We start from the raw sequence: 24792 nt of genomic DNA, 5'->3' as shown, positions 1-24792 counted from the left end.
ATCTGGTACCTTAACTCATAACTGAGAAAGCATATTAAAGATCATGTAGAAGGCTTCAGTACCTAAGGCACTATTAAGGCTCTTATCCTGGCACAAAAAAAAAAAAAAAAAAAAAGGAAAGCAAAGGTAAATCACTGTAATTAAAGTCAGAAGACCTGGGCTTGATGGAAACCTACTGAATATTAGCTCTGTGACCTTGGGAAAATCATTTCTCATTTCTCTGAAATACTTCAATAAAATGATTAATACATCTATCTACCTCAAATTCTATTCACGAGAATTAAATAAGATAATGTACGAGAGTGCTTTTTAAATTATAAACAAATTACTAATATAAGATTTTGCTAGTTTGTTAAAATCATGAAATTAGAAACATACCTTTAATTTTATTTTTCCACTTTAGATAACATGCTACACATTCCCAGTGTAGACTGTTTTCTCCACTGTAACAAAAGACTAGTTTTCTAAACATGTTTATAAAATCATTTACTGACTATGATGATTAAAAAAACTTACTAAATATAATGAAGGTGTCTTATACCATCTTATTGGAATTTAACTTAGATGTGTCTACATCTATATCTGGAGCCCTGGTGGTGCAGTGGTTAATAATTTGGCTGTTAACTGAAAGGTTGGCAGTTTGAATCCACCTGCTCCTCCTTGGAAACCCTAGGCTGTTCTACTCTGTCTGATAGGGTCCCTATGAGTTGAAATCAACTCCACAGTATATGGGTATATCTATGTCTATTAGTTTATTGTATTTCTCTTGACCATAAATGCAGTTTGTGTCCTAGGTTATAGAACAGAGGCTATTTATAGTCAAGCTACTTTACCTCAATTATTGGACTGACCATATCATAATCAAGTTATTTTGATAAAGCATGCTCCTTTATCAGATATTATTCTCTCTCTTTTTTTTTTTTTTTTAATTTTCAGTCACTTTATAGAAAAATCCCTTTTTTTTTTTTTTGTATCATATTGATTGAAGAGACCTGGGTACTTTTTTTTTTTTTTTTTTCTGGGTCCTTAAATTATAAAGTCTGATAGTTTTTGCTTTGTTTTTCTTCATTTCTAATGTAAAAAAATAGTTTTATCATCTAATTTTACCTCTATTGCATTATACTTTGCTCTGAAATTCAACTTAGCAAATGTTTATGCTTGTTTATACCTAACACCCATTCTTTATTGCTTTGAAAGAGCAGTACAAAAAAAAAGTTTTATAAATAAAACTTAATTTTTGTAAAATTTTGTGTGACCCCAGAATTTATTCAGACTATCTGAACACCTAAACAAAGTATAGTCTCAAAAAATATTAAAGCAAAAAACTTCCCTTTTTATCTGTATAACTGCCTAGTGTCTCCCTTAATTAACTATCCTTATTATTCTTAAAATTATGGATTTTAAACTATTCGAAACAATGCAGTTTTCTGGTCTTATGTCAATATTGCAGCAATTTAATTTAAAAATAAGGATTATACTTGTATTTTTATTTGCTTATATTAGCTTTGGTTTAAAATGAAATAGCAAGTACTTATTATTTATTATTTATCAATTGACGCATCCAATCAAGATTTTCAAAACTTTAATTCTGACATTCATTGTCTTTTCTGAATTATTGTTAACAATATGGGGAAATGGTTTTGAAGTTCCTCATGGCTCTATTTAATAAATACTTTATCTATTTTACCAAATCATACATTACTGTATCTATCAGGTACAAAACAATGCCTTGAAAAGAGTGGAAAAAGAGAAATTAATAATTTCTCAATAAGAAAGCACATATTCCTTGTGATTTAAACCTGCAAAAGGGTTCTGCCTGAAAATTGTGTTTGTGAATTTTCTTGTTTTGTTTTGTTTTTTTTTTTTTATGTAACAGACAAATCCAAAAATTAAATTCCTATAAAAATTCCTGGCCAAATTGTGAAATATTTATGTATAATCTAATTTCATGTTTTTGGAAAGCTAAAACTATGGCTCTCCATTTTATTCCCACCCAACCCTAACATATAGAAACTGCAGTTAACCAATGCCTGCCACCTGTTTCGCACAATGAAAGGGAGGGCACCTTCTCTATTCTTGTAGAAATACTGCAAAGTGATGGTGCCTAAGGGAGGCTGAATAGTCAGTCCATACTCTACACTCCTATTCAGAGTCAAACATCCCCTAATCCCTGGCCAGTGATTGAGATTTTTGCTACCTGTTAAGGAGAAAAGTACATTTAGAAATCTTGGAAATTTGCCTGATCCTGGTAATGCACTCTTGGACTTGTTCAAGCAAATAGTAAAAAATTATAAATCATTTTTCCTTAAATAAGAAGGTGAAACAAAAGCAATCCAGATAAACAATTTTTTCTGGATTTGGCTGCAACATAGACCTTTAAAAAACTAAAAATATGTCCTTATTGTAGAACATTTTCTAAATATCCTTCCTGTTCTGGGAATTCTAACTTTGATCTACTTGCAACTAATGCATTAAAATCTACTACTCACCTGTTACCAAGAACATAATTCCTAAGAGCATTTGCATTTTTAAGTTGTAGATTCAGATCTAGCATTCTGAATAAATATTATCCTAAGAACATTTGAACTGAAGGAAGCAATTCATTCTTCGACGGCATTTCATCAAAATCATTCTGATCATGTACTTGAAACTTCTGTATTAATGGTAAAACAAATCATCTAGATTGCAATGTATAAAACTTTTAAAGACACAGATGAAATGGTTAGTTTTCAATTTCCCAAAATAAAGGTGACAGCTGAAAATGTTCATAACACAGTTTAAACATTCTTTTCCTTTAAAGGTGTGTCACATGCAACGTAAGTAGATGAAATTATAGCCCATTTATTATGACCAGTCAAAAAATTTATTGCATTTCTTTGTTCAAACTCTATAACTAAATGTATGGGCATAAATTGTATAATTCGGAATATATACAGATATATATATTCTGAATGTATAATATATACATATATACACACACATACACATACATACACATACTGGGGCATTTATAAATAAATAATATATAACTCTAAAATTTTATAAATCAAAAAGTCATTTTTTTGATATTTAATTATTTGGAGTGTATTATAGCTTACAAATAAAGATTGTCAACTTTTTACTATTTAGCTTATATAACAAAGCCCTCTTTTCAACTCAAAAATATTAAATTCTTAAAAAATGTTCAACTAATCTCTATACATTTTAGCAATCAATATTAACATGAAGTATGAAATTTTAAAAATGTTCAAAATACTAAATTTTGTTAAAGTTCATCATCCAAGGTCCTATTTAAGATTCTAATTCTGGAAATAATTTTTTAACTTTCTTTAAAAGTTTAACAATACATTTTAAGCAGTTAATTAACATATAAATAATAATATGTAAATTCTCAATGTCCCATACTGAAGTAAAATAAGTCCTGCTACATAATTTTTGTGCACTTTTCAATTCACAGCTACTTTATTTATGGACTTTAACTGGTGACCAAAATAAAAATGGCTCAAAAAAATATCAGCTCCAAAAACTGACAAATGTGCAGCAAAAGATTGTGAAAACATGCAGTGGTTTCATTTAAATTAACGACAATAGATAGAAAAATGTAACTAACGTATTACCAGTTTGGGCCATAAATTTAGCAGCATCAGCTTGTTCCTGAGGGACCCTTTTCTCATGAACAGATCGAGGTCGCTGACTTTTAATTGTATGATCTCCCATCATTCCAAATTCTAAAGACAGAATAAAGGTATATGAAAGCTTGTGTGTAGACATTTCTCACAAATTACATTCCTGACTCATGCAATATGTTCCTACATATACCTAGAGTTAATTGATTAAACTCGGCAGCTTCTACATTTGCTAGGCTAGTCTGTTTGGAATATCTTTAGACTCAAGTCAGAAAACCTAAAAACATGAATAAAGTTTCAAGAAACAATATTAACAGTCAATGAAATGACATATTAGGTTTTAAGTCAGCTCAATTAGCAAATACTGTACTCTTTTCTGATAAGGTTTTAAAGCAACACATCAGAAAAAACACAACCACAATGTTAACTATTGTTTTTCAGAAATGGACTCCTGACTAGCTAACAGTTGCTTCTTTGTTGAATACTCATCATTCCACAACTTTTTCAGCACTTTTCTTGAGGAATGGGGAACTCGGTCCCCCAGCTTTCCTGAGTAAAACATTCACTTAATGGATGAGGTTGCACTTGGTGTTACCAAATGCTCATGAAAAATGGTGGCCATAGTAAACCTCAGTTTCTCATGCCCTGCCCCAAAATAATTCCTCACCCCTTTTCAAACCATAAGTAGGAGAGCATTTTCTCTGATAAAGGTATATTGGGAGACTCCATTTTCTGTTATTTAATCCTTTGATGGTATAACCCAAAAATATAGTTGCCAGTAAATGCAAAAAAAAATCTGGGCTTTACTCAGAGGGAAATGGGGGAGACAAAAAAAAAAAAAAAGGTAATTCGGACAAAGGAAGGAGTTCCATCGAATATATTTTTTAAAAATTCATATGCCTAGAATTCTCCAAAGGTGCAATTCAACTGCACTGTTACTGTCAAAAGATTTTGAAACACCAAAGCCTAATGCATGAAATCATTGCTGGTCTGCCTAGTAGGAGTGGAGATAGAAAAAAGGGATTTCTGAGGGGCCAGACAGGGCAGTGCTTTCTGCTACATCAAGAAAATGACTGGGCCCTTAAGACCAGGTATTTTATGTATTAGAGAAATCCTTAGGTAAAATACACTCTAATGATAGTGTAGACATATCACCTGAAATATTCTATCAGTAATTTGGGAACGGATAATCTTACCAGCTTATTGTTTAGCCTTTTCTCAGCAATTTTTAAATAATAATCTTCTAAATAATATAACTTACTTTTTACAATCAAGCAGTGTGTTTGTAAGCACTAATTCCACCAACTGTTGTCTTTTACATAGTGAAAAAAAGACTAGCAAGTTTTTGTCCACTCTGGAAAATTCCCACATAAAAAGTAAAGTATGGCACTTGACAGGCTGACGTGATAGAAATTCCTTCCAGATATTCTATCCTTTGAGCAATTTTAAGAAATCTAAATGTGTGTTTGTTTTTGTCAGCTTAGATAAAATCCAAGATGGAAATGGAAAATTTCATAAAATATCAGTTGGTTTTATCTTATAAAATCTTTCACTGATTTCCATTATGTAAACACTCTTTCATTCCATCATATACTACCTAAGCCACATTTTCACCATGCTAATAAGCATTTAGAAACCCTGGTGGCATAGTGGTTAAGATCTATGGCTGCTAACCAAAATGTCCACAGTTGGAATCCACCAGGTGCTCCTTGGAAACCCCATGAGGCAATTCTACTTTGTCCTATAGGGTCGCTATGAGTCAGAATTGATTCAATAGTAACAGGTTTGGGTTTTTTTGGTTAATAAGCATTTAATCACATGTCATTTATTGATTTTGGAAATTGGCTGTTTACAAAATTTATATCTAGACTTTTATGCACTATCCAGTTTTTAAAAAATATTACATATAATTAAATTTTTATTGAACTGAAAAAGCAAAATAAATTTAGAAGTGACATTCAATTAATAGTATGCTTCAACTTATCTCCTTTTGAATTTGCAATTTGAATTGTGTGTAAATGTGTGTTGTGTGTATCTATAACTTACGACATTTAAATCAGAGTATATGTTTACATAAATAAGTCGGGGAGCTCTGATGCTCACACTAAGGTATTTTTGACAAAGGATGCCGTCCTCCAAATTAGTTAATACTTGCAACTTCTTAGTATATAACTTCAGAACCTGTTCTAGTAGAAGAATAGTATTCCACTCAATGGCAGCATGATAACCTGCAATTTGTCTTCTAAGGAAAAAGGGTTATTTGTAGAGGAAGCTATGATCCTGGCAATTAGGGGTCTGAGTATGCCTGTGGACATTGCTAAATAATTTTTAGATGTGTCATTTTTTTTATTTTAGTGATAAGTTTAAAAGCAAGTGAAGTACTTATTTTTTAAAAACATTAGAATTTTAGCAACTCATTTCAAATTATTAGCTGGAATGTGATTTATATCTCAAAAATTTGTTTGATACAAATTAAAATTTCAACCTTCTCTACAGCAATCTCCTACTTATCATCAGTAATGAATGTCACATGAGTATTGGTGTTGGTACTTTATCATGGGCCACGGTATTTAAGATATAAAATGCTTCAATAATTTATGAACTTGATTATATACTTCTTATATATTCAAATGTTCTAAATGAAATTGTTGATATTATCTTCAAAATAATTTCTCACAAAAATTATATTTAAAAAGTACGCATTCATATAAGACCCTGATAAAACTCAATTCTCTGTAACATAGAAGACAATAACTCATACTTTGTTTTCTCAGGTGAAAAAAATAACACTGTGGTGGTATTTAAAAAAAAATATTCCAGACCTAATAAACCACAATATAAATTTATAAATGAAACATATAAAGTACTATCTGAGTGTCTTAGGTATATGTATGTGCTAAGGGTTTGAAAATAAAAATCTATTTTTTTCAGCATTGTTAAAAATGTTAACATTCAATAACAAATGCTGTGGTTCTAGCCATATCTAATAATGAGATAATTTGAAAATACTTATGTTTTCTTTCAAGATGACATTATCTTCTTCATTTTTAAATTAAATATAGGTCAATTGTATCATTCAAACTTAGAAAAAAAACACAAACTATTACTTTTGCTATTGCTCTCTTCTGCGGTGAATGTGGGTTGAAGTAAAGCTTTAAGCATGTTATGCTCTCTGAATAATGTAAGTTCTCCATGGGTAGTTGATTCATATTCGGTTTAGCAAAGATAATATACTACATTCGTTACAGGAGAAAAATGGCATAGCCAAATAAAAAGATGACCTGCTTCAGTGAAAACAATGAAAACCAAGTTATGAAATCAAATGAAATCCTGTACAGCATAATATTGTATATGTACATATGGTACAGGGCTTAGGAAAATACACGGTTATTTCCTATTTGTTGAATGTTGGTGATATAACTGAAGTGGTGGGTAAGCAATTAGTTCACGTATAAAACCCAAATGATTGGAGACGACTTTCGTGTTTAGGCACATTTTCTTAGGCCCTCTTTCATTGTGTTTCTTGCTAAAGAGCTCAGGCAGTCAGATACAATCAGAGTTACATGAAAGAAAGATTTCTTATGTCTTTTCTTCTTCCATCCAGGAACATATAAGTGGATCATTAAAAACAAATAGACTTCAAACCTGACTTTTGATAGTCAATTGTCAGTTATGAAGTTTTTGGTTGGAAGTTAAGGGTTATGATCAGGTGAAATTAAAGTCATCAAAAATTAAGACACACACACATATTCATTTATTATTTTACCATAGGTTTATTTGTCAGCGTATCGACAAGCAGAACACCAGATTAGCAGATAACAGTTATACTGCAACAGATCTTCCAATGTGATTACAAACTTCACACTCTTAGCTAACTTTCCATTGCAATTTCCAAGGAGACTATCCTGGTCCAGGCCATTACTGCTTCGCAAGAAACTCTCTCTGTGGTCATACTCAACTACTTTTTGTCACAGAAATGGTCAAGCAGTTGCTTGACCATTCTCACCTTTTCCTCCACCTGAAACACCTGCTCTTACAGCCGTGCCTGCAATTCTAATGGCCATTACCTCCATGAACTATTTCATCAACCATTCAGACGTGGCCTCTTCTTTAAGTTCTATTTGATTCTGTGTCAATAATAGACTTCCATTTTAATTATCTGAATAAGTTTCTTATTTTTCCTACTAGATTATAAACTTCTAAGGAAAAGGAAGTATGTCTTATAAAGTATATCTTATAAGTCTTAAAATTACCACCTGCTTTGCGTGTTGCTGGAATTCAATACTTATTTTATTAAAGGAATAAATTTCACATTTAGAGCTGCTCCTCCAGAATGAAACTTTCTTGATGTCTAGAGCCATGCCTCCAATTTGCTTTGTCAACAGATTGATAAAGAAAATAAAATTCTTATTGACTTATTTGAAATTTAGTTATGTACGATGGTCAATATTTTTTCTGTCAGTAAGTTTCATTATCCATAAATATATTATTGAAATAAAACTTTATTTAGGAATTAAAGAAGTGCTCACTGCCCAAAAATAAAGCCTTATTTTTTAACAAATATTCGTTAAGTACTTAATACATATCATATACTAAAGTTATAAAGATGAATAAGAAAAGCTTCCTGATATTCTATAGCTCACAGTCCAAGGAAAACCACTAATTAAATATGGCCTCATCCACAGAAATATGTAAAATGCCTTATTTTAGTAAAAATGTAAGTATGCTACATTTGAGACCCACTTTTTATATTAATTGCCCAAATAATAAAACCAGTTGCTGTCAAGTCAATTCCAACTCATAGCAACTCCATACATTGCAGAACTGACCTGAGCTCCATAGGGTTTTCATGGACGTGACTTTTGGGAGGCAGGTCACCAGGCCTTTCTTCCAAGATGCCTCTGGGTGAGATTTGAACTGTCAACCTTCTGGTCAGAAGCTAAGAATTTAACCGTTTGTGCCACCGAAAGACTCCACAAATAATAGAATAACCTTAATTACAGTAACTTACTAATATGTCTCTAAAGAGAGAATATATATCCTAAAAATTTGAAGTGACATCTCATTTTTGATAACCTACAAGAAAGAATATGAAATGAATGACATGTCAGCAGAAGAAAGATTCCATTATCTGGAGGGATTAAGATAGAGTAGAAAAGTAAATTCTGTTAGGAAGCAACCAGATATTTTCTGAAATAAGATTATTAGATTTAATGCATTTTAGGATCATATTTAAGAATGAATAAAACTTATTGAATTTGTTCATTTATTTTTACATTTACTGGAAACAGAGTTGGCATAACAATTTTGCACGAATGCAATTTTTTTTTCCCGCATAATGTACTCGGGAGGTAGTTAGACAATGAAGGGCAATTCAGAGCATCAGTCATTATGACATCTTTCTGTTTTCCGAGGTTGTGTTTTGATTTTTATATTTTTTTACGTGAGATCAGAATTAAAAATTGCATTCTTTTACTCAGCAAGCATTTGTCAGGTACCTGTACAGCCAGGTGCTTCATGAAAAGATAGAACTGCTGGGCAAAAGAGTCTATATACTCTTAACAACCCCATATGACAGAGTAGAACTTCCATGCACTTATTGCAACTTGGAATTCTACAGTGAGAAATCATTTTTTGAAATTCAAAGGAATTAGTTAAAAAGTTCTACTTTGTATCAGTAATAGACTTTCATTTTACTTAATAGACTATGTGTTTTACCCTTCCTAGTCTTCTAATGGGAAGGAAGTATGTCTTAATGAGTCCTAAAAGCAACTCATTTTCCTAAATAACCAAACAGGCAGAGATTAAATGGGTAGGAGACCACTTCCAAAGAATTTGAAAGTAATAGTTATATAATAAATTGAGAAATATTGTGAGATATTTAAATAAAATATTTAGGAAATTAAAACTAATATTAAGAAATATTTAAATAAATTAAGAAATATTAAGGAATATTGGGAATCAGGAAAATCTATCATTAAAATACAAGTGGTTGATATTCTTTCCCTGAAATTATTTCTTGGTTAGTTAGATACTCAAGTATAGGGACCAAGTTACTATTTCTTATAACAACCAAGCAGAATCTTGCTTTTCAAAATGCTCCCACAGACATAATTTTATTAGGTGGTTGGCTATGACCCTGTTAAGTAGATGGGTAATTTTATTCCACTTCCACAAACGGGTAAAACATGTAATACTCAAACAGCACACTGCTTATACTGGGTTAGTATGTTTTTGGAAACCCTGGTGGCGTAGTGGTTAAGTGCTATGGCTGCTAACCAAAAGGTCGGCAGTTCAAATCCACCAGGTGCTCCTTGGAAACCCTGTGGGGCAGTTCTACTCTGTCCTGTAGGGTTGCTATGAGTCAGAATTGACTCAACGGCTATGAGTTTTTTTAGTATGTTTTTAGGAGAGTTAAACACATTCAAGAGTTTTTAATCAAGTTGTTAAATTATAAAGTTTATAAAATATTTTATAGTCATGATTATCAAATATAGTTTATATACTTTTAAACACTGATGCTATCTTTTAATTTATCTTTATTCCAATGAAATTTGAAATAATTATAAAAGGTGAATTTTTTTTAGAACTTCTCGAATATGTATTTAGAAATTATTATGCTAAAATATCTTATCTAGGACAATTCTAGGAAATTTGGGGTATAAATCCTTCTGGGAAATGTTAGTAAATTGGACACACTGTTCCATGTGAGAAATCATCAATGCACGTAATCATATAGGAATTATTTGTAATATTTTTTATACATTGTCCAATTGCATTTGATAATCTCATCACTTTTTGAGAGAAATACGGAATTTATATAAACTATCATTTTTTTTATCAGTAATTTTAATGTGCTATCACTTCCCCTACCTGCCTTGACATCTAGATGTTATTTATTCCAGATTGTTATATTTGCCCGTTGTGCTTCAGTTATTTAGACTTAACGATTAATTGTATTAGCTTCTTCATTTATCTTCTTTCTTGGTGATACTTTTCATTTTGCTCAAGCATTCCTTGAATAGAAAAAGTGTCTAAAATTGATTTATTTTGCCTTCACATTTGAATATTAGTTTGTCAGACTTAGAAATTCAGAGTCAACAACTTTTTTTCTCATAAAACTTCAAAGCTTATTTTACAAATAATTCTAGTACCCAGTGCTGCCTTTGAAAAAAATCTGCTTTTCTTTCTAGATTTTTTTTTGATGGGGGGAGGGGGGAAGGATATTTCCTTTTATCCTTGGAGTTCTCAAATTTTGCCAGTATTTATCTAGATACGGATCTTTTTCATTCTGCTTACTTGGTACTCTATGTTCCATTTCAGTACAATGTTTGGTACTTTAGCTGAGCATATTGAGTATGTTTTTCTCCTAAGCCAAACTTTTTTTCCCTTGGTTTCCTCCATGACTGTCGTAGAGGTTCTGAGTTATCTCACACAGTACTCTGCTTCCATCTCAGCCCCCTACACGTGAGAGTCTTCTCTGGGAAAACTCAGCCCCTGATTTCTTATTATTAAGGGGTGACTGCAAAACATACTATTTTCCATTTCATCCTCTGAGCAATTCTCTTTCTTACTTAGAGAAATCTGTGAAAAGCTTTCTTCACTTCCCACTCACTCAATAATGTCAGGCAATCTGACTTCAACCCTTTTTCCCTAAATGAAACTGCTCTCTTGAAAGCGAGTTGCCTCTTAGAACTGTCATATTCATCTTGATTTCTTCAGCATTTGACACCCTCACACCATCCCCCATCCCACAACCTTTCTTCAAATATTCACCTCCCTTGATTCTCAAAGCTGACAGAATTTTTATTTTCCTTCCCTCTCTTGGCTGCTTTCCTCCCTCCATCATTCACTAAATGTAGGTTTCCCCCATGTTCCACCTCAACATTCTCTCCCTCAGAAATCCCACCAACTTCTACAATTCAGGTACCACTTTTAGGCAAACAACTGTCAGTCTCCCTCTCACTTCTATAGGTCAATCCACGTCTTCCAGATCACCTATGTTACAGTGTCATCTACATATTTTGCTGGCAAACAGCATTTATGAAAGCAAATGAATCGTTTTCCTTAAGAGAGTCATTCCTAGCCAAGAATTTCAAATGTCTTTTAACAAACATCCAGTACCCAAAATAAATACAAAGCAAAAGTATAATTTCAGTAGAGATAATTCTGGAGCCCTGGTGGCTGCAGTGTTTAAGAGCTCAGCTGCTAACTAAAAGATTGGCAGTTTGAATCCACCAGCTGCTCCTTGGAAACCCTAATGGGCAGTTCTACTCTGTAGGGTCACTACGAGTCAGAATTGACTCAACAGCAACTTTGTTTTTGATAAATAGAGATAATTCAGAAGACTGTCTTTGGTTTATGAAAACATCTTGATGGACCAGTTTGGTTGTATAAAGATAGGATTTAAGGCTTAATCTGGAAAGTGAAAGGCTAAAAATGACAGAAATTATTTTGCATAATAAATGAGTAATAGTTTGAAGTCTACTAAGGCTTCCAGAGAAAGAAGGTGAGGGTTACTGGAAACAAGAGAGAAAGAGGTTGAGGTTTAGAGATTCGGGGGGAGGAATAAAGACAGATGTGCCCACGGAAATAGCTGAAGGATGAAAAACTGAGAAATTCTTGAGGAAATATCAGAAGCAATTTTAATAAGTGATATTTAATTATAAATTTATATACTATGATGGGGTGAAATATAATTCCTCTCCACTGAAGCCGACTTTATTTGAAAGCCAACTTACCTTGTCTTAGAAATATTTAAAAGAGAGGATTCAAGAAAAGGGAGGCTGGTTTCATGTTGGAGTTTACAAGGAACAGAATAAAGAGAACATTCCAGTAAGCAAAATGCAAAATTATTGATAATACAGGTGAAATCCATGGAAGAGTGGATAGGTAGAAATGCATGCAGCTCCTCCTTCAAAGAATCTTCAGGAATATTAGGGGGATATTAAATTTCTAGTTCTGAGTTACGTGGAAGCTCAAGCCAAGTGTCTGTTGACCTAAAAATTACATTAAAGATAGTCTTCAGAAAGCTGCAGAATTTGGGAGAACCTGGACATCACCACCAAAGTTACAATTCATATTTTTATATTGGTCTCTGGAATGGTTCATATTGATAACATCCATTAAGTATGCTCCTCCAGCTAATTTTGTATCTTCTGAGCCATATGGGAACTATTATAGAATAAAATACCCTAGCAAGGAGCCCATCGTGATTTAGTCATCATCATGGGACTGCACTTCTACAGGGTTGGTAGCTAAGTGGTCAATGATGGGAGTTAAAGATGGCTTCTCCTGCAAACTAAATCCTTCTCTATTTCAGTTTAGGGTTTTATTCTCCCTTCCCCTCAACATTTACAGGAGATGCTGGATCCGACTACCCTATTATAGTGAACTTTGTCTTCAACACTGAAGTGGGGGGGGGTGTGACTAAAATTCTGTTTTTCTAAAGGAAAAATGTTTTCCTTTGCATTATAGTTGTTCTTTTTTTAATGTTTTACCTAGTATTTCCCAATTAATTCAATCTTTCTTCAAATCTATATATTATTGTTAGGTGTTAAACTTTTGAATACCCCAGTAGATAAGGTATTTTAGAGAATAGAATCTAGTAGAGAAGTTAGGACAAATTTGAATAATCCATCTTCTATATAGAAGTATAAGTGTTATAAGTGACATACAAATGGATTTTTTATACATTCAGGAACTAAGGATATTTAGCTTAGAAAAAAAAAAAAAAAAAAAAAACCCAGGGAGGAAAGGTAATTGTCTTAGAATAATTGGAAATTCTTTACATGTAGCAGAAGGATTGGACATAAATTAACTATGTCATTTATGAGGAAAGGATCAGGAAAAATGAGTCAAATCTACATTTTGCTCAATGTAAGGACAAGCTTTTTAACAATTTGGGATGCATAAAAAAGAATGGGTGGCCATGTGAAGGACCAAGTTTTTGATCACTGGAAGTGCTCAAGCAGTGATTTTGTGACTATAATGAATATTAGAGGCAATTTCTACATGGAATTATCTCTGATTCCTAGGATTTGACTGCAATTCACCACCCCCTTACCTCACAGTCTATCAATTTGCTACTGTTGTCATGTCTTCATCTGAATTACGTTCCAAATCAGCCAGTGTCTCATAATTCTCACCACTAGCACTGGTCCAAACACTAGCCTTTATCTCTCGGACTACGGCAATCACCTCCTAACTGGCTCCCCCCCCCGCTTTCATTTCTCCTGCTTCTAATACATTTTCTTACAGCAGACACACAGATCCTTTAAAAGCTAAAACAGATAATATAAATCCCCTTCTTAAAAGTTTTTTTTTTTTTTTTTTAATGGCCTCTCAACTCTTAGAATAATATTCAAACTCTTTATCCTGGCTGTCATAAAGAGTCCTGTATAAACTGGCCTCAATCTACACCTCCAAAATCATCTTATATCTTTTTTCCTATTAGTTACAACACTCCTGACACACTGGCCTTCCTTTAGTTCCTCAAACATGCTTAAGTTACTTCTTCTTTGCACTAACTGATTCTTCTACATGGAATGCTCTTCTAATCTTTAGATGACTAATTCTTTCTTGTCATTTTTATTTAAGCTAAAATCTCACCTCCATCAAGAGGCCTTCCCTGACCACCAAATAATAAAGTAAATACAGTCATTCTCTAAGACTCTATTTTAATTTTCTGCACATAACACCACTATCTTTGTTTTCTTCATTGTTTGTTTAACAACTGTATCCACCAACCCACTAAAATGTAAGCTTCATAAAAGTAGGAGTCGTCTATATTTTATTCATCACTGAACTATATGCTTTGTAAGTGACTGAAAAGTATTTTTGAAGAAAGGAGAAAGAGAGATATTATTGAACAATATTATCATCTTAATCTTACTGACTGCATTCTGGGTGATTTCTTCAGGTCTATCTTCCAACTCACAAACCTTTCCTTTGATAGTGTCTACATTGGTGTTTAACACCTTTTTAGTTACAATGACTATATGTTTTGTTTTTAGTTCTATTTTTCTAAATCTGAATATTTTTTCTTCCACATTTTTCTATTCTTCCATTATTATTTCTACTCTTTTTTACAAATTTTTTTTAACATATCATTTATAATTTATTCAGTTTTTTTTAACCAAGTTCTTGTTGTGCTCCTTGTGTTGTGTCGTCTGCTGATGCTCCTGTATGACCTTTGTTTTCTCATGTAGGTTTTTAGTTTTATTTCTGCTGACGGTTCATCTTGCGCAGTAATTTTTTTCCTGTGAAATTCCTATAAGGTCTAAGTGTAAAAGTATCCTTCCACAGCAGCAAATTTCTTGACTTTAGATTGCTGCATCACAAAAAGTATAAATTCACACTACACCTGCATAGTATTTGGGTTTTTCTTGGGTGCTTCCTCCCCCTTACCCCTATCCAAGGTGCAAGACAGGAAGCAAGATTCCTCCTTATTATTTTCCATGGCCACTGATTTTTTTTTAGTCCTTTTTTAAAAGAAGGGAGAGCTTATTGAGGCTCCAGGCTTTATGTAGGTGGATCAATACTAGTTCCTCAAAACTTCATAGGCTAAGGACAGTCTCCTGTCCACAAAACAGCACCAAGATTCTAATTCTCAGCCATTTAGAGACAAATCTGCTGCAAAAGAATGCTTTGAAGTGTTATAAAGCAAATATGTCATTTTGATGATGGAGATGTATGTGACCCAAGCTATGGTATTTTAATTGCTTCATATGCATGCAAAAGCTGGACAACAAAAAAGGAAGACCGAAGAACTGCCACATTCAAGTTGTGGTGTTGGCAAAAATATTAAATATACCATGGACTGCCAGAAGAATGAACAAATCTGTCTTGCAGGAAGTGCAGCCAGAACGTTCCTTAGAAGTCAGGATGGCGAGACTTTGTCTCACCTACTTTGGACATGTTATCAGGAGGGAGCAATTACTGGAGAAAGACGTCATGCTTAGTAAAGCAGAAGTCAGTGAAAAAAAAGGGAGACTCTCAATGAGATGGGTTGACATAGCAGCTGGGCTGCAATAATGAGGTCAAACATAGCAATGACTGTAAGGATGGTACAGGACTGGGCAACATTTCCTTCTGTTATACATCAAGTTGCTAGGAGTCAGAGCTAATTCGATAGCACCTAATAACAACAGCTATGGAAAACACTTAATAAAGTCCCAAGCTTACCCTTAACACTTTGTCTTTTTGTTGTTATGGTCATTATTGTATTTTTTTTTTTTTTTTTGAATACCTATAAATTTCCCTTTTTTTGAGCTTGGCTTTTTTTTTTTTAATTTTTTAATCTTTTTCTAATTTTTATTATGCTTTAAGTGAAAATTTACAAATCGAGTCAGTCTGTCATACAAAAATTTATATACACCTTGCTATATACTCCTAATTGCTTTCCCCCTAGTGAGACAGCACAATCCTTTCCTTCACTCTCTATTTTCGTGTCCATTCCACCAGCTTCTGACCCCCTCTGCTCTCTCATCTCCCCTCCAGACAGGAGATGCCAACATAGTCTGATGTGTTTACTTGATCCAAGAAACTTACTCTTAACACCAGTATCATTTTCTATCCCATTGTCAAGTCCAATCCCTGTCTGAAGAGTTGGCTTTGGGAATGGTTCCTGTCTTGGGCTAACAGAAGGTCTGGGGACAATGACCTATGGGGTCCTTCTAGTCTCAGTCAGACCATTAAGTGTGGTCTTTTTACGAGAATTTGGGGTCTGCATCCCACTGCTCTCCTGCTCCCTCAGGGGTTCTCTGATATGTTCCCTGTCAGGGCAGTCATCAGTTGTAGCCAGGAACCATCTAGCTCTTCTGGTCTCAGGCTGATGTAGTCTCTGGTTTATGTGGTCCTTTGTGTCTGTTGGGGTCATAATTACCTTATGTCTTTGGTGTTCATCATTCTCCTTTGCTTCAGGTGGGTTGAGACCCATTGATGCATCTTAGATGGCTGCTTGCTAGCATTTAAGACCCCAGAAGCCACTCTCCAAAGTGGGATGCAGAATGCTTTCTTAATAGGTTTTATTATGCCAGTTGACTTAGATGGCCCCTGAAACCATGGTCCCCAAACCCCCATCCCTGCTACGCTGGCTTTCGAAGCATTCAGTTTATTTAGGAAACTTCTTTGCTTTTAGTTTAGTCCAGTTGTACTGAGAGCTTGGCTCTTTTTTACTGTCATTATATTTTATCCAGCATTTCTATGAGTTTGTACCAGGTGTGGGGTCCATCCACATCAGCTCATTCTACCATGCTGCTGGGATTTTTTCCAACAAGTTAGGCACCATTATTATTATTTCCCTATGAATTAGGTACAATTATTAGTCTCATTTTTGATATGGAGGCAATAAGATTGCAGGAGGTTATGTTACTTGTCCATCATTATACAGCTAGATATTTTGGATCTGAGACTTCAAAAAAATCAAACATAATGGTGGCCAAGGCATACTCTCAAGTATGACTATAGTTACTATCACCAGTAAGATCTCTTTCAACTGTAAAGTTAATTGCACTTTTCGTGGTTAACTTTCCTAAACTGTAATGTGTGGTATCATGGCGTTAATCATCATGCATAAGCCCAAATATAATTAATATAGAATCAAGCTATCGTATGCTCAGGGTTTTAATAATCTCAGCTGTAGTCCCCTTCCAGCTGCTTTGTAGGTTTTACTTGATACTCCATGGAAAGCAAAATATGCTAAATTAAGAGCCTCAAAATGTGAATCGATATTAAGAAACCCTAAAAAAGTGTGCAGTCTTATAATGTCATTAACACGAGGTTTGATATAATGGGAATACCTTAATGGTGAGTTATGTAGCATATCTTCTTCCCTAATGTTTCTGCCCTTGGCAGCCAGATGCCTTGTTAATTTTGCCCACATCAAAATTTCTTTTGTTGAGTATAAATAAGAATTAAAAAAAGCCAAACCTGTTGCCATTGAGTTGATTCTGACTCACAGTAACCCTACAGGACAGAGTAGAACTGTCCCATGGGGTATTTAAGGAGTGGCTGGTAGATTCAAACTGCCGACATTTTGGTTAGCAGCCGAGCTCTTAACCACTGTGCCACCAGGGCTCCATAAATAAGAATATGCATATATATTCTCAATGAAGCATTTAAAAGTGTGATTATTAGGCCACATTAGAGCCATTCTAGAAGAGGGACATAAAAAAATCAGAGAAATTTACATACTTCATTACATAAGTTACTGAGACTGAAAAACCATTAATTTAATTTTGGTTTTCTCTGTAGAGCTTAAAAATTTTCTGACTCCAATTTTAACAAAAGAATAAATTTCTCGTAACAGTACTCAATTCTTCTTAGTAAATGGCTGAGAAAGAGCTGAACTCCTTTACCAGACAAAAAACCAGACAAGCAACTGTTAGTTACCCAGAAAGGTCACAACTGAATCACACAAAAACTTAATTTTTCTGTTTAACAGTGCTCTGCGTTTTTCTCTAACCCTATGGTTTCTGAGAACCAGATTTCCCACTACCCAAAAAACACTAGATTGACCTCAAAAACAAGTCTGGAAAAAATATGCTTCCAGACATTATAAAAATGAAATACAAACAAATACCAAATGATGTTTGACATTTAAGAATGACCTTTTTTGTGTAGCAAAAAGAGAAGTCATTTTCCAAAAAGCCAACATTCAGACTTTCCCAGAAACAAATTTGCAAATGAAAAGACATTGCCAGCTAAAATAGTAATTACTAGGCATAAACTTTTTTTTGCAAACACCACTGAAATTAGTGAAGTTAAATGCCCAGATTAAGTAGAAATGCTCCATCAATTCTCATGTCACTTTTGCAACACTGCTGAATCAGGTTTGATAACTCTACAAAATGTACATTTTCTGTTTAATTGCTAAACCTCCTTCTCCCACAGTCTTCTGTTAAGAGACATAGCATTGCATGCTAGTGTCCATCAGGTCTCACTGAACTTGGTGATTTAGGCATTAAAGTAGGTTATTTGTTTGCTATCTTGACTTCAGCGATTCTCTTGCTGAGTCCAGAAAAGGTGCTTTCCAGGCTTTAAGAAGCCGATTGTCAGGAAAAGGTTACTCAGAACCAGTTTAAGGCCCACTCTGAGACCAAACAGCAAGCTTTATCAACAAGCACAGGAGAAAGAAAGCTACCATGAAGGGATCCTATGAAACATCAATTAAGAGTGCACAGAGATGTGTGTCAATATTTTCTTCTTTCTGACCTTAAGTGGTGATACTAATATTTCGTAAGGCCCTACTGTGTCATTACCCTTTGCTGGAAGGATGAAATTTATTACTTTATTTATTTACGTGAAATAAGAATTCTCACTCCTCCCACCCGATGTAGGGATGAGGAAGTAAAAAATAATGTTACAGTGTCGCCCAGCAATGGTAAATTTAAGAGTTATTTTGTACATTTTCCACAGCAGAAAAACTCAAAATGGGTCTTCAGCTTTATCCTCATTTCTTGCAAGGGAGGAGCCTTTATATAATTGGACACACTTTGATTTTTCCTCATTTTTGAGAATTTTAAAGCTCTTTTGTGTTATTTGTACAGTAAAGGTATTTATTTTTACCTGTTTTTTTTTTTTTAACTTTCAGATCAATTTTTTATACTACATTTATTTATCAAAATAAAGATTCTCATGTAAAAAAAAAACAAAATAATTTCAAAGGTAAAAGGTCCGTGTTCTTTGACCTGCAAAACTAAAAGCAAGCAAACAAAGCCAGGGTATTCTCCCTTCATAGAAAAGTAATTTTAAGTTCAACAGAGGAAATACAGGAGCTAGGAAAAAAAAAAAAAAATATATATATATATATATATATATATATATATATTCCCACTCCACCACCAAAAACCCTTACTAACATTTTGGTATAGCATCTTCCAAGTCTTGGACTTGTGTGTGTGGTGTGTGTGTGTGGGTTATGAGGATTTCTTGAGAACTCGCAGCAGGTGGTCACCTAATAGCACAAAGATTTAACTGTTGAGAACAAATTTACTGGATTAAAATATCCTATGTTTCCTTGGAACAGAAGAGGCAGCTTTTACCACCGAGACTCATCCAAAGGTAGGGTGGTTGACAGATTTTTCTTCCAAAAGGAGAAAAAAAGGGGTATCAGGTGAACCAGTTTTAAATTCAGGGGAGACTTAAATCTTTTTCCCCACTGAATGTCTGCTTAATCATCCAGAGCCCGTCTGCCAGCTCTGCTGCTGCCAGATATAGAGGAGAGAGCACCAGAGGGAGACGGTGGGATGATGAAAAAAAAAGTGCAAATACAAGTTTGGATTCATTTCTGAAGGAAGCAGATAAGGATTTGGATAACTTCAAGATAAAAAAGATTTAGAAGTAACAGAAATGATTCAACCTCTCAACAGTCAGGAAGCCACAACAAGGAATAACTTTATGATTTCACTAAACGTCTTAATGGAAATGTTCAGCAAGTAGTTAGAAATACGGACTAAGAATGTCACTACGAGACTACAGCCTTATTGCCTTTTTACTGTGATGGAAGTTGGATGAGTTCTACAAATAAGGAAATAACTCACAGGATGCTTTTGGGTAAGACCCGCATTTGGGTTTGAGAGCAGAAAGAGGAAACTTGAAGTATGATGAAGAAAAACAGTGAAAATTACAGAAAATCTAAGAGGGTGTTTCACAGGGAGGGCCAGTCAAGAGACACATTCAACCAGTAAAGAAATTCTCTTGGGGACTCAGAAGGTTACTAGGTCTGGAGATTAGGTAACTGTTAGTGACCTCTCTGGAATCAAATAATTTCCATAAGGATAAAAGAAAAAAAATTGATTAGAAACAGAAAAACTTTATAAATGATCCTTGATAAATAATGTCAATATGTTATTTGACTTTGAGGATGACTGGAAAACTCCTGCAAATCCAATAAAGAGATATAAATAAATGTAAAAAATGCAAGCATAATAGATAATTACATAATTTGTTAATTTTCAGTATTAAATGTTATACGTATAAAAATATTAAGATCTCATTGAAATGAAAATTTTCAGAAAAAATAAAAATAGTAATTCAAGAAGGAGTAGTTTTGTTAGACTAATAAACAAAGATGACATGGAAAATGTTAAAAAACTATACACAAATAACAAACAGATTGATATACACAACATTGATTGATATATACAATATTTTACAGAACTCGAAAAATATTAAAAGCTCCCTAATTCATTTTATAAAATTAAAACAACATGAATAGAAAAATTTGACAGACATAGTTAAAAATAAAAATCTTAAGCAAAAATAATTTATGTGAAAATCCTAAATAAAATACTAGGATGAAATTAAAACTGCATGAGAGGAAAATTCTCTTACAACTAAGTTGCAATTATTCAAGGATTAAAATGTCCTAATATTATGAATTCATTTTCAAAAATATAATTTAAATAGCCCTGGATAAACCTGGAATGTTTCAAGAACTTGTAATTAATATTCTTCTAAAACCAGGGCCCTTTAATATAAGCAGTAGTAACAACAACAACAGCAAAAGTCTCAAATCAATTGTCATATCATACTTAGTGATAGAAGTCTAGAGGCATCTGCATAAAGAAAGGTGCAAAACAAGAATGCCCTTTGTCACAATGATCATTTAACAGTAGAGTCAACAGAATTAGACGCAAATCATTTATACGACAAACAATAAAGGGAAAAGAAACAGGTTGTTTTTATTTGGACAGAATAATCTACTTAAAAAGCCCCAGAGATCTAATTTTAAAACTAGTAGAATCAATAAGATTTCATTATAATTTCTGAATATGTGATAAAAATGCTCAAATGAATAGCTTTTCTATATCAAAAATGATAAATTATAAGCAATAATTTTTAAAAACTTACTGACCTAACATAGTGCATAAAAACATCCTACTTTGGTGAGTAGCATCTGGGGTCTGTAAAGCTTGCGAGCAGCCATCGAAGATACTAGTGGTCTCTTCTCATCCGCGGTAAAGGAGAGTGAAGAAAATCAAAGACTCAAGGGTGCAATTAGTCCAAAGGACTAACAGACCATATGCACCACAGCCCACTCGGCCCGAGACTGCAGTGGCTAGTATCACGATAGAGGGTCCCGGACACAGCAGAAGAAAAATGTAGAACAAAAAATCAAATTCATAAAAAAAGACTAGACTTGCTGGCTTGATAGAGACTGGAGGAACCCCCATGACTAGGCCCTATAACACCCTTTTGACTTGGAACTGCAGCAATTCCCAGAAACCACTTTCTATCCAAGCAATAAGACAGGCTTATAAAATAAACAAAAACATCCTAAAGAACGTGCTCTGTAGAACAGACAATTACACGAGACCAAAAGGGCAACATTTGCCCAAAAGCACAGATGAGAAGGCAGGAAGGGGGAGGAAACCAGACAAAAGGTAACAGGAAACCCAGGGTGGAAATGGCGAGAGTGTTGACACAGCGTGGGTATTGCAACCAGTGTCACTTTGTGTTCAATTTGTTGAATGGAAAACTAATTTGGTCTGTAAACTTTACCTAAAACACAATAAAACATCAAAAAAAAAAAAAAAACTACTGACAACAAAGTATAAAACAACTAATTAATTTAACAATAAATAGCCAAAAGCTGTATGAAGTAACCCAGTAGTACGAAGTAAAGCCACACATTTTAATCAGAATTACTGAGTGTGTCAGACTTTATGCTGAGTGCTTTACCACATTATATTATTTAATCCTCACAATGATCCTACTATATATAGGCATACCTCGTTTTATTGCACTTTGGTTTATTGTGCTTCGCAGACATTGTGTTTTTCACAAATTGAGTGTTTGTAATAGACATGCATGAAGCAAGTCTATTGGCACTATTTTTCCAACAGCACAGGCTCACTTCATGTCTCTGTGTCACATTTTGGTAATTATCAAAATATTTCAAACTTTTTCATTATATCTGTTATGGTGATCTGTGATCAGTGATCTTTGATGTTACTATTGTAATTGTTTTGGGGCACCATGAACCGCGCCCGTATAAGATGGCGAACTTATCTGATGAATGTTGTCTGCGTTCTGACTGCTCCACTGACTAGCCGTTCCCCTGTCTCTCTCTTCTCCTTGGGCTTCTCTATTACCTGAGACATGACAATATTGAAATTAAGCCAATTAATAACCCTGCAAAGGCCTTTGAGTGTTCAAGTGAGAATCACACATCTCTCACTTTAAATCAAAGCTAGAAATTAAGCTTAGTGAGGAAGACATGTTGAAAGCTGAAAGCTAGGCCTTTTGCACCAGTTAGCCAAGTTGTGAATATAAAGGAAAAGTTCTTAAAAGAAATTAAAAGAGCTACTCCAGTGAACACATGAATGATACGAAAGTGAAACAGCCTGATTGCTGATATGGAGAAAGTTTTAGTGGTCTGGATAGAAGATCAAACCAGCCACAGAATTCCCTTAAGGCAAAGCCTAACTCAGACTAAGGCCCTAACTCTCTTCAGCTCTATAAAGGGTGAGAGAGGTGAGGAAGTTGCAGATGAAAAGTGTGAAGCCAGCAGAGGTTGGCTGGTTCATGAATTTTAAGGAAAGAACCCATCTCCATAAAACATAAAAGTGCAAGGTGAAGCAGCAACTGTTGCCATAGAAGCTGCAGCAAGTTATCCAGAAGATCTAGCTGCTTGATGACTGTGGCTACACTGAACAACAGATTTCAGTGAAGACATAACAGCCTTATATGGAAGAAGATGCCATCTAGGGCTTTCACAGCTCGAGAGGAGAAATCAGTGCCTGGTTTCAAAGCTTCAAAGGACACGCTGACTTCCTTGTTAGGGACTAATGGAGCTGGTGACTTTAAGTTGAAGCCAATGCTCATTTACCATACTGAAAATCGTAGGGATCTTAAGAATTATGCTAAATATCTACTCGGCCTGTGGGCTATAAATGGAACAACAAAGCCTGGATGACAGCAAATCTGTTTACAACATGGATTACTGAATACGTTAAGCCCACTCACTGTTGACATCTACTGCACTGTTGAAGATTCCTTTCAAAATATTATTGCTCATTGACAATGCACTGGTCACCCAAGAGTTCTGATGGAGAAATACAAGGAGATTAATGTTGTTTTCCTGCCTGCTAACAAAGCAGTGCCCTGGTGGCACAGTGGTTAAAAGCTATGGTGAGCTATGGCTGCTAACCAAGGTCGGCAGTTTGAATCCACCAGCTGCTCCTTGGAAACCCTATGGGACAGTTGTACTCTGTCCTATAGGGTCACTATGAGTTGGAATCCACTCGATGGCAATTTTTTTTTTTTTTTTTTTAACATGACATCCATTCTAAAGTCCATGGATCAAGGAGTAATTTCGACTTTCAAATCTTATTTAAGAAATACATCTCATAAGGCTATAGCTGCCATAGATAGTGATTCCTTTGATGGATCTGGGCAACGAAAGTTGAAAACATTCTGGAAAGGATTCACCATTCTAGATGCCATTAAGAATATTCATGATTCATGGGAGGAGGTCAAAATATCAACATTAACAGGACTTTGGAAGAAGCTGATTCCAACGCTCATGGATGACTTTGAAGGGATCAAGACTTCAGGGGAGAAAGTAACTGTAGATGTGGTAGAAATAGGAAGAGAACTAGAATTAGAAGTGGAGATTGAAGATGTGACTGAATTGCTACAATCTCAGGATAAAATTTTAATGGATAAGGAGTTGCTTCTTATGGATGAGCAAAGAAAGTGGTTCTTGACATGGAATCTACGCCTGGTGAAAATGCTGTGAACACTGTTGAAATGACAAAAAAAGGTTTAGAATATTATATAAACTTAGTTAATAAAGCAGCAGCAGGGTTTGAGAGGTCTGACTTCAATTTTGAAAGAAGTTCTACTGTCAGTAGAATGCTATCAAACAGCATTGCCTGCTACAGAGAAATCTTTCAGGAAAGGAACAGTCAATCGATGTGGCAAACTTCATTATTGTCTTATTTTAAGAAATTGCCACAGCCACCTCATCCTTCAGCAACCACCACCCCGATCAGTCAGCAGCCATCAACATCGAGGCAAGACCCTCCACCAGCAAAAAAATTACAACTTGCTGAAGGCTCAGATGATGGTTAGTATTTTTCGGAAATATTTTTTAATTAAGGCATGTACTTTTTTTTTTAGACATAATGCTATTGCACACTTAACAAACTATACT

General features: G+C 34.3%; 1 protein-coding gene across 1 annotated transcript in view; it reads right to left on the bottom strand.

The window, feature by feature from the left end:
* Window positions 1-24792, bottom strand: part of ADGRB3 (adhesion G protein-coupled receptor B3) — a 795310-nt gene that overhangs the window by 476418 nt on the left and 294100 nt on the right. Inside the window, exon 2 of the mRNA XM_023544583.2 lies at window positions 3618-3728. Coding sequence (XP_023400351.1) covers window positions 3618-3728 — 111 coding nt within the window. The remainder of the gene's footprint in view (window positions 1-3617; window positions 3729-24792) is intronic.

Source organism: Loxodonta africana, chromosome 1, assembly GCF_030014295.1.
Source record: "Loxodonta africana isolate mLoxAfr1 chromosome 1, mLoxAfr1.hap2, whole genome shotgun sequence".
Taxonomy (NCBI): Eukaryota; Metazoa; Chordata; class Mammalia; order Proboscidea; family Elephantidae; genus Loxodonta; species Loxodonta africana.
The sequence above is the reverse complement of the archived record's forward strand: the minus strand, read 5'-3'. Positions and strand labels throughout refer to the sequence as shown.